The following is a 12036-nucleotide window of genomic DNA, read 5'->3' as shown; positions in this document are numbered from 1 at the left end:
GGGCAACTTACAATGTATGCCATTTATACCACCTGAGGCAGAATCATTAATATGCCATGTCATACTCAAAAAGCAGTCTAATCAGGCCTTTGATCAGACATACACTCATTTGCATTAGCTCTGGGTTAGCTAGCACTGCAGGTGCACTATGTACTTGCCAGAAAGGAGATGAGGAGAGAGAAAAGACTGATATGTTGCTTTGGCAGTGAGTTCAAATCAGACACAGAGGACTCTTTAAGAGCTCCAGCAGAGGGATGCCTGGAGGGTGCCAACGCATAGTAGAAGAGATGCGGGGGTGGTAGCTAATGTGGGCGCTGGTGGATGCTCCATAGATTGCCCTTTTCTCCCTAAATGGTTGTCTACAGACAAAGAAGGACCAGCTGAAAGAGACCGCACGAGATTGGTCATTTCAAACACTACAGAGGTGTTTCTTTTGCTCTTTTTTTTTGACAGTCATCTGGGGATATGCATGAGGAAGACCCCAAAAACACACTGACAGGCACAGAACTCTAACTGGTATCGAAGGATTACATTCTGGGGGGTTTTGCATTTGAGACAACATCTCATCTTTTTTGGAATCAAGCTTGTAATATATTAAACATTGACTCTGGATTTTTTAGGATTATTTGACCTACAGAAAGCTGCACAGCAACCCTTACCACTGCATTGTAGCAAATACTTTGTTTCCCCTCCCAAGGTGTGACATTTATAATATTTTTTTTAATAAAGATCAAATACAATACTTATATGTATGTTTTGGACATTTAAATTCTATATTTACCCCCACTAAGGAGGTTATGTTTTTGGTTTAGTTTGTTTGTTGTCCGTCTGCAGAACAATGGAAAAAATACTGGCCCAATTCTTATAAAACTTGATGGAAGGGTGGACAGTTTTGGGGCGAATGTAAGATGTATGGGTAGATACACAAATTATTTTTCGCTTTTCTTAACACAGCAAGACAGACAAAGGCCTTGGCAGAGCTCAGCGCTAACCGAGTGCCCTTTAAGTGAATTTTATGTGCTTTCTGTAGTTACATTTCTTTGGTCACAGAGAAGACTAAATGAAAAAAAGCTGTGGATAGCACTTTGTGTCCAATGGCTGGGTGAGGAGGTTGATGTTTGACCATAATAAAAGCAGTTTAATCATAAATCTGTGAAAACCAGCTGAGGAGGGCAAGTCTGTCACATGATACTAGTTACAATAGGTAGCAGACTGTATGAGCCTCATTTGAGGCCTTGATACAACACAGCTGCTTCTTATGCCATTGAATGTGCTCCAGGCTGTGCCAGTCTGGAGATGTCAATCATAATTTAGCACTTGCTGGGCCAAATTGATGTTCCTTATCAGGGGGTCGATTGGAGCCAATTCACTTACTTTTCTCTATCAGTATTGACAAGAGACTCATCTTCCATGGATCAGTTTAGCTTATGAAGCTCTCACTTTGCAGCATTGGACAACTGTGGACTCTGATTAACAGCCATGTAAGCCTGTAGTGGACTCGCCGCTATCGAGGTGTCATAGCTAGTCATGAGAAAATATTAATAACTGGCTTGGCCAAGCAATGCATCGTCCACTGTGAGCAATGTATCCACAGACAATGATTAATATACTGCCAGGCTAAAGCAATGGAGCAAAGCATGCAGCTCTTTCTGAGGTGACAGAGGCACAGCATGGGCTACAATTCATATAAGGTATGCCAGTCTGTAATAACTAAACCTTATTTAAAATGTCAACAGGCTTGTAATGTCTCTGAATAAGTAATGGGAAGCTCAGGATAAATGCTTCAGCAGAGCGTCGTCTTATTGTTTATGAATCAGCACAAACTGCAGCTGCATTAAAACAAATCCACGAAATGTAATCATTATGAAAGGGGCATTTCCTCCAATCACAACACTTCTGGTGCATATAATTTCATTATGATGCCACTGTGCCAAACACTCCATGAATGCCTCTCAACTTGCAGTCTGTCTAGCTGTGTAACAGATTGGGGGCTATGGGTATACACAGAGCACAGTGTGAAAGAGTCATGGTAGAACTGGCAAAGCCTGACCTTATCCCAGTCTGAGCTCACACATTAGAGGGTGGCTTATCTCGGCAGCTCGACACTGAAGAGCTGTTAAACTGGCAACTTTCAATCTTCCTCTTCAGGTAGCACTAAAATCTTATCTTTATCAACACAGGGGTTATATTGGTTTCCCTATAAAATGAGTTCATCTGGACATTGCCTTTCTCAGACAAGACAGAAAAAAATTCCAAATTAGATGGACACCAAACAATTTAGTTTCAGTATACACAGTCAAAGCAAGTAAGATCTCTTTTGTTCCCTTCCAGTAAAGGTATAAACACAACAAGTTACCACAATGTGAGGTAGGCATGCAAGAAACTCTGCCGACAAATTGTTATTTAATTGGGTTGAGTCGATGTACGAAGCCATCGTCCTCTGCCGATGGCTGAGTCATCAACCACCAAACCCCTTGTCTTTGTCCTAACAGTCCTGACAATAGTGCTACTATAATGCATAAAAGTTGGCTTGTGGTTTGGTTCAGGTGGTTGATCAATGCATATTTTTGCAGACTGGCTCTCAAAACGGGTTGGGTGGGAGTGTATTAAAAAACGCTGACCCGCGCATGAAAAATAAGGAGGAAAAGTAGCAGAGAGAAAGACCAGGTGAGTAAGTGAGGATAGGCTGTCAACGGGCTCAAAGGTGCTAAAAAATCCAACATATAGACATATAAAAGAATTTTAAATACAAGGATATCATCGTCCATGGCAATGTTTTACTGTGGACATTGTGATATGTCAATTTGATAGACATTGCCAAATCCAAATGTTAAATTCTAAAATGTAGTTAAATCTTGTGCTTGATGTCTGTTAATTTATAATGCTAAAATAAAAACAGGTGGTAGTCAAAAAGAAAGAGAGGCCTGATGCATTTAATAAGGGACAGAAGACAAAACAACAAATGTAATGGTAATAATTCTTATTTCTCAGACAAACAAAATAATCAATGTTTTACCAACATTATTGACTCGACACTCTCAGGGGAGTAACATTTCAAACATGGAAGCCGATCTTTTCATGAAATTAAAACTGAATGTTACAGCAACCCTGCCATCATAACCAAAAAAGTGGCTGTTTAACTTTTTCTTTTTACATGTCAAATGAAAAACAAGAGGCAGGCGCATATGTAGATCCTTTTTTAATCACACAGTATTTCTCTAGGGCTACCAACCTAAAATTTGCTTTTTAACAACTCTGTGTAGCAATCTGCTTATACTGTAAGCCAAAGCTAAGTGTTTATTTTCTTTTGGCTTTAAACCCATAGCAGATTAGTCTGAGCTTGGACACTCAGAAAGACTGTCCATACATACAATATAAATCTACTTTGAGATAAAATCTTAATAACAAGTGGAGTCACAGTAAACTGCAGGTCTTGGGCTAGGTTTGGCTATTATAAAGGCAGGACAGGTAAACAGTGGAACTAGACAAACTGGTTTTTCGGGTGCAGTGCAAAATCACTCAGATATCATCCACCGCAGAACACAGAGCTTCTCCTATCTCTAGCTCTTCAGCAGGCCAGTAACTAAAAGAAAAGGCCTTTCATTCAACACCATGTGATTTATATCATATCTGAAAAGCGTGTTTTAAGGAAGCTCTGAAACACTCAACAGTAATCGCACAGACTGAAAACAGAAACCTTTCAAAAGCTTTCTGTGCAGTTCAGAAACATAAAAACATCCTAAAGGTTAACAAAATGTTTTTAGAAGTCATGTGTTATGACACGGAGGCTAAAAAAAGAGAGAAAATACTCTGTAAAAAGTGTTATTTAGTTGGAAAACATGAAAAAAGACTTAACCATTACTTTTAATCTATTAGTACAAATGATCCCATTTTGATGGGAGACTGATAATAAAGCATTAAGATGGACCTCTGGTGCTTTAAAAAACAAATACTCAAGCTCACTGGAAAGTCTGTTGACTGTAAAAGACCTGTTACTAATTTGACAAATAGCTATAATTGTGGTGTAAACACAGTGCAGCATCCACCCAAACCAGTAAGCTCTTACCGGAAATTATGAAGTATGGTGACACAGCACACCTTAATAAATATAAGGTAGTGTTCTGTTTTTATCATGGCATAGTTTGCAATTCTAATGAGCCAGGATTGCAGCACAGCACTTATTTATACTGTCAAATGCTTATCTTGACGCTGGCACCAGTTTAGAGGAAGCCTCACATAAGCTACCTTACAGCAGGAATAAGAAATGACAGGAGAGGAATTTAATTTATAAATAATAGAGTTAATATTCCCCTTCTATTCTTAAATCATGCCTAACCATTTCACTAAACAGGTTGATTAATCTGACTAAAGCTGGGTAGGACAGAGGACAGAACGTAGGCCCTTGATTTAGCAGCACTGCCGCTAATGTAATGTGTTTTCTTCGCTTCCTACTTATTTTAGGCTGTTAAACTAAAACAAGAAACAATTAGGCAGCCTGCCTTTGAATTTGAGGTGCAGGCAGACCCAGATTGCTTCATGCCAGGCAGTCAGATACTATCTGTTAACTGCTTGGTAATAAGTATCAAATATGGTCAGGGAAAGTTAAATAAACTGAAACATTAACTAAAGTAATCTAAATGTATTTATTTTAAAATGAGGTGTTTTCACACCTGCACTCTTAAGTAAATCTGACTCTGTTTTGTTTCACCCCTTAGAGCTATTTGTTTAGCCACGCATGATACCAGCAAGACCCTTGAGATTGGACTGTCTTGGTCTGGTTACAAACAAACCCTGGAGTGGTTAATTTGTGGTAGGGACATGATTGGACCAAGTGGCTCTTGCAGCCAGGCATGCTTTGCATGCTAGGATGTGGCAGCGCTCGCAAGTAGTAGAAGTAGCAGCAAGTTGGAGAAGTAGAAGAAATATTTTCAAGATGTTTCCTCAAAGTTCGTTTAGCATTCTGCCGGCATAGTTTAGCCTGGTATATTACCCAGATCAATACCATGTGATGAGCACATGCTTACTCTACTGTTGCTCTATGATAAATTGCATCAATGTTTCTCTAACATATATATGTACTAGACCAAGACATAGAGGTGTGCCATATCGTATCGTTCACGATAATATCGGTATATTTTTTTTATGGTTAAAATAAATGCATATCATGATATTGGAAACATTCCTACTTCTTGATGTAGTGGCGTAAGGTTAATATTAACTAACAATTAAAGTTGTTTTAATCACAAAAAGCTACTTACTCTCTGTCGCTAAACACATGCAGCTTTCAAAATAAGAGCACAGTGTGTTAACAGAATCCACCACAGAATTTACAAGAAGACTGTCAAAATAAGATGCCTTAAATAAAACAAACAAGAACCTTTATTCTCCTTTACAAAATGTCATTAAAATATGCCCCCGGAACCCCTAAATGGATATTTTTATTATTTGCTCATACTCAAGAGTCAAGAGTAATTTTTTTTTGTATTTGGCAACTGTTGAGATTTGGACTTCACACTACATTTTAGATTTTTATTTATTTATACAGACAAAAAAAATCATATTTTCTATATCTTTTTAAGTATTTCATAATATCGTCAAGAATATCGTTATAGCAAAAATAGCCTGGAATATCGTGATATTCTTTTAGGGCCATATCGCTCAGCCCTACCAAGACAGATTTGTAGTGATTTCTCAGTGTGAAAGAAAGCAAAGGGATAAACAAACAACTGCTTTAAACCAGAGCAAATTAAGCATGTGTAAAAACTCTCTACAATTTCTATCTAACTTTCTACAGTAAGCTAAAACCATGCAATCTAACATTACAATTTCAATGTTTAGAACAGCTGATTATGCGGCTCATTCCTTAATTCTTGTATTAAATCTTCTTCTCGTTCAGCTCTGCAGATCTCATCATGCTGAGGACAAAAGCTAAGATGCTAAAAGCCGGGACCATAATGACACAAGCTGTTATCATAATAGGCAACACCAGACAAAGACCTGTTAATGGTTGTCTAGTGTCGCCTAACTTCAACTGCGGACAGTCTTGCTCTAGAAGCTATTAACAGTTGCAATAGCAAAATAATAATTATTTTATGCCCTTGACTTATTAAAATAAGTCTCATATTGCTTCAACTGCTGAATTCTTGTCTAATATTAAAGGTTGTCTTATAATGTTCCCCATTGTTTAATTGAAATTAATTTGTACAGATGTATTTTCACTTTGCCATCCAATAGTCTATTTGCACTAATCTTGGTGAAACAGCTTCATTAATCAACTATGATTTATAGGTACTTTATTTTCTCGTGAAACAGAACATGGCAACTTCAACTTCAGTGTGTGATAGCCTGCAAGAGAAAAGCTCAAGACCCTAAAAACTTAATAAAACCCACTTGTGATTGCCTAGTCTGGTGGTTAAAACACCCTTGAGTGTGGACACCATGCCTACATAGTGTGGGATGGAAGCTGATAAGAGGCTGAAGTTATTCACAAGTTTAACCCGAGTGTTTTACAAAAGGGGAGAATCAGAAGTCGAGTGATCTCAGCCTTTACTTTCGCCACACAGAGGACCCTGTTGAGAGCCCTTCCAGTGTTGTGCTCATTGTTTCCTCTGGTGCTTCACCTTGTGATTTCATCTTCTAACAGCGGCGCTTTCAGTTGACCCTGACCACAGCAACACTTGGAACACACACACAAAAGTAAGGTGTAATGACACTATATTTCATTTCTTCTAAAGATGACTACAGAGTTTCCTTTTGAAAAAAAAAAAGCATTACCTTTGGCAACAAACTCACAGTCTACACTTAAGATCAAGCACACCTGACTGTTATCACTAACAACACTTGCACACATTCACTGTTGTTCCCATGCAGTTCACTAACAAGTTTAAGCTGAGCTTGTTTACAGCAGCTGAAGAGAACAAAAGGAACAAAACAATACCCCTTTAGGATATGGCTTGTTCTATTCAGTTGGTTATGATGTAGTTATTTGTCCTACAACCATAGGACCCAAGCTCAAATCCTCATGACAGCAGAGCATCCTGAATCCCAACTAGCTTCAGCAGCACTGACTGGTCTGCAGCTGACCTGGCACTCTGACCTCCCTGTGGAGCCAGCAAGTGAAAAATCTCATCTTCAGGAATCAATGGGTATTCCCAGAGACAAACACTCCTGTGTACATTCAAATTAGTGAGAGATTTTCAAGATCCACTTGAACTTGTGTTTAGAGATGTAGGGGTAGTTGTGTGAAACAACAAATGCAGAGTGAGTTTAAGAATAACTAATAGCAGGAAAGAGTCGTTTGTGCCTCCACTGAGAGAAGCAGTGAATGATCAGGTGGTTTGCTGGGCTCCTGTAATTAACAACCTCGGCCAAATCCAGCCAGGCATGACCAGCAAATTAACATGCAGCAGCTTTCACACTCTATCCCACAGATCTGCTCAGTGAGCAGAAAACCAATACAGGGCCACTCTGAAAATAGCCCAGACCACTGATTGTCCATTCAACTCCAATAACACTAATACTACTACTAGTGACAATAAGCTGGTTTTACAGATTTCTGGTCCTGGTACGACAAAGCTCAAAAGACAATGACATGCAACTTACAAAATATTTTACTACAATTTTGTACAGCCTAATAAATATACATTTGGAGTTCTCTACAATAAGGTAACAAGCTGCCAATAACTCAAGTATTGTGCAAATATTAGCGAGACACTTATACTAGAAATTCCAGCTGACATAATACAAATTCTCTGCCATCACAGGCTATGACAGTCTTGTTTAACATGACTGAAATATGCTATACTGTAGTTGTTGACATTTTGCAATCATCATTTAAAGGAATTATTCTGGCAGCCTTACTTTAGATCTCAGCCAGATGTTTCACTTGCAAATATTAAAAATAGTATGATTTGCAAAATAATAAAACGTTGTCAGCAATTCAATGAGGCCAACTAAGTTCCCTCAAGTCCCTGTCCTGTCCTCCACAGCACCCCATCTCTCATCACTGCTTCCTGTCCACACAGGAAACAGCAGCACCAGGAGGAAGTCCTTCCTTAGCTGAAAGCACAGTGAAATCAGGGAGGTTTTTGGGGCCCTTCTATCAGCTACTGGACAAACAGACCAGCCTTATCTTTAACTGCACATGAGGGAAAGAAAAACACAGATGACATGCAGAGCTCAGTATTGACCTCTACTTTGGTTGTACAAGCCTTGACAATGAAGGTGCGCTTTGACAACTGAGAGATTTAGCCATGTTAACTACCAACAGTTTTGTTCGGGCGAACTGAAAACTAAAAAGCTGATACTGGCTGTCACAGCCACTGTGCAAGAAATCAATAAAACATGCATGCTTGTCTGTCTGATGCAAGCATGTATCAGTCAAAACAAATGGGTTAACCACTAAACAGCTGAAAAGGTGCCTCAAATCAGTCACAACACATCTTAAAGATTTGGGAATAGTTCTTTCAAAGTAATACAACTAAACCTGGCTATTATCGAAATATTGGTAAATGTCAAAATATCATAGAGATAAAGCAGAAATAATTGTCAGAATATCAATAGAAAAAAGATGTCCATCCTTCCAAGACATAAACTCTTACAGAGCCATACCTGAGCAAAAGTGACCTACTTTGACTGAAAATATGGAGAGAAGGCACATTATATAGTATGTTGCACTTATAATGAATTCATAGCAGTTTTCCTACATAGCTCACAATTCCCTCCTGACACCTTTCTTCCTTGCCACATGTTCCCAAAGTACCCACTGACCCTGTTTTATCTGCAATACAATAAGAATAGCTGAAGTGTGTACGTACATAAGCTACAGTCCCCAGCACAATGAAGGTCATCTTTGTTGTGACAGAATGAGTCTACTCAGGTGGGATGCAATGAAAAATGCATGCCTGCATACCTAAAATAAAGCTGAAGTTATACCAAAGAATTGCCAATCTGTATTGTTTCGATTGTTGTTCAGTCATGTGGTCTGGTCTCAATTCAGCAAGGCAGAATGGTCATAAACTACATGTCATCTGCTTTCTACTTATACGTTTTGCAAAGTGGCATTAAGAGTCATGGGGGCAAAGTAATCCACTATATGGACTCTTTAGAGCAACATGATCAATGAGCGAAACCATGAAAGTGGATTGGTAATAGGTTCCATTATGTGTAATCCAAAACTCTGATGTGCAGCACAAGTCAGGCTACTACAGTGCAAATTCATGCCTCTTTTGATTATCATAGTGGAGGAAGGCAGCCACACAAAAGTTTTATGACTATCATATACTGCACTTCCTTGTCCAGTGAAAGAAACAAAGGGCTTCACACCAGCTTACTTTCCCCACATTTATCATACTCTTCAAACCAAATGTCTCTAGGGCAGAGTAACTTGATAGCAGCATAACCAGGCAACCACCTAGAGGAAAGCTCTATTCTCACTTCAGCCTAAAATATATTAATGATGACATATGTTTGTGATTTGACGAGCCAGAGAGCAGCAAGTTCTACACTTTTAAACTAAAAATCAACAACCAGGGTGACATAGGACTAAACGACAACAATGGTTGTGGTGAGCATCTGTTTGTCAGCGGCTGATGCCCTGACAAGGCAGCATCAGTTAGCATTGGCTGGCTAGTTAGCACCAAGGGGAGCTAGCTCCCATTAGCTAGCATCCATGCCTTATCACATTGCGACTGCGTCTGATATTAATACGTAAAATAATAAATGAGAGTGGCAAACACTTGAAATTGTGAAGGTGGTTTTTAGTGGGAATTTTCATTTACCTGTCAGCTAGCTTGCATTAGTCACCGCAGTGACAGCCAGCCAGCTAACCTGACGCCTTGTTTGACGTTAGCTGTCGGCTGGTGCCATCAAGCTAGCTAGCTAGCTCGGCTAGCTAAGCCTCGGCGATGCAGCATCAAAAGCCCGGTGACATTTCACTCACCTAACAGTGACCGGAGGTGTTTGAGCCGGGTCAGTACATCCTTCTTTGGGTCCAGAACTTTCTGTGTAGATTTCTTGACGTCTCCATGCCCCCTTCGAGTGAACATTCCGCTGTAAAATGCAACCGTGGAAGCTGAATTCACCTGTGTTTCACCATACACCAAGCCTCCAGTGTGACTGTCACTTTCCTCACCACCACTCTATGCTGCTCGGTAAACATTCATCCGACGGCCGCTAGTGTCCTGTTTTTTTTGTGTGGGTGTGTAAACACGGAAGCAAAGCCTGACAGATAGGAGTGGTCATATCATATGAATACGCCTCCTTGTTTATAAGTGCTCTACCTTGCACTTGCAGTAAGTTAATAATAATAATAATAATAATAATAATAATAAACATAAATACAAACTGCTCTTTCTGTGATATTCAAATTCTGACAAGTAATTTGCAGATTTGTCATTGATTATATCTTTAAAGACTTTAATTTGTTATGGGAAATGTGGTGTTTGGTTTCTTTAAAACCCCAAGAAAAATAGACAAATGTGTGTGTGTGTGTGTGTGTGTGTGTGTGTGTGTATATGTATATATATATATATATATATACAAAACCACCAGACTCAAGAGCAGTATCTTTCCCCAGGCTGTCGCTCTGATGATTCCTTCAGTAACCCTCAGCACCACTGTGCCTGTAACAAGACATTTTTATAATCTATTATTCCTACCATTGCACTACCTGTACACATTTCTACCAATCTGACCTTGTACATATATTTTCTAATGTCTTTTTTCCTATTTTTAATATTAGTATTTCTCTATTTTTGTATGAGAGCAGGCAAACCGGAGTCAAATTACTAGTATGTCCACACGTACCTGGTCAATAAAGGTGATTCTGATTCTCATAATAAACTTAACGATTTAGCAATAAAAACAACCTAATTTTGTTGTTTCCTGAAGACTATTAAGATGCTCAGTGTATGTATGCTTTTCAGTGTTTTTGTCTCATAAACCCCCTGGCTCTCTGTCTGTGACTGTTCTATGTCTATAGAATTCCATGTATACTGGATATTTGTTTTGTTATTTGATTTGAATAATACAAATAGAGGTTTGATCAAATGTGGTCTGGGTCTGGTTGTTATAATAGCTCCCATGCGCCCTCTGGTGTTTGAAACAGGTAATCACAATTAAATGGGAACAACCACATATGCTGTTGCACTTCTGGTTGTGGACTGTCTTTAATGGAAACAGCCAACATGTATTATGAGATCAGATAATTCATATGTTTGGAATAACTCTGCAATTTTCTAGATTATTCTTCATGCGTAAAACATAAGGAAAACATGTAAAAATGCCAATCAGAATTTCTCATACCCCAAGTTGTCATCAATTAATACATATCACATCATGAAAACAGAGTTATGGTTAGTCTGTTATGGGTGCTTTTATCAAGGTCAAGGTCACGTTTATTCCTAGAGCACCTTATATACAACTGAGGTTGACCAAAGTGCTTTACATAACTGAATAACAACAGTTTTACGTGAAACTTTTTATGCTGCTGCCTTGGCTAGCAGTATTTTGTTAAATATCTTGCTGAGAAAATACTTGGAAAAATAAAGATTCAATAAAAATAAATGAATATCCAACCATCTTATTTTTTTGACCAAACATCTTTAGTTTGATATCATAGGGAAAAAGAAGCAAAGCTTTATACTCGAAGAGCTGGAATGGGTGATTTGTAGGGCATTTTTACTTAAAAATTATGTAAATTAGTTCATTTTGTGTCAATTTACTAATCTATTAATAAACTAATCATTTAAACTTTTCAGCTTCTCTAAGGGCTTCAAGAAAAGGTGCATTCAAATTATCATGCATGTTTTAACACACTTTAAGAGCAGAAAAGTACCATTACAAATAAAATATGTGTACTTTTATTTGTATGTAGACAGCATACATTTAGACTTGTTATAGCATGATAAGCACAGGTGTAATTATTAACAATAAGGATGGCTGCATTCCATTTAAGTGTTTCATTTAAGGGGTTTGACAACTTTCATGTTGGTACATGTTGGCATTAAAGGGAACAGTCATGTTCTTTGTTACACC

At 38.5% G+C, this 12036-nt stretch overlaps 1 protein-coding gene across 2 annotated transcripts in view; it reads right to left on the bottom strand.

Annotated features, from left to right (window-relative positions):
* Positions 1-10120, bottom strand: part of ralgapa2 (Ral GTPase activating protein catalytic subunit alpha 2) — a 100685-nt gene extending 90565 nt beyond the window's left edge. For both annotated transcript variants that reach the window (XM_059352781.1, XM_059352782.1), the window contains exon 1: positions 9941-10120. In XM_059352781.1, the coding sequence (XP_059208764.1) occupies positions 9941-10046 (106 nt within the window). In that variant the 5' untranslated portion in view covers positions 10047-10120. The remainder of the gene's footprint in view (positions 1-9940) is intronic.
* Between the last annotated feature and the right edge of the window lie 1916 nt (positions 10121-12036).

This window comes from Centropristis striata, chromosome 16, assembly GCF_030273125.1.
Source record: "Centropristis striata isolate RG_2023a ecotype Rhode Island chromosome 16, C.striata_1.0, whole genome shotgun sequence".
Classification (NCBI taxonomy): domain Eukaryota; kingdom Metazoa; phylum Chordata; class Actinopteri; order Perciformes; family Serranidae; genus Centropristis; species Centropristis striata.
This window is presented reverse-complemented; position numbering and strand designations above follow the sequence as displayed.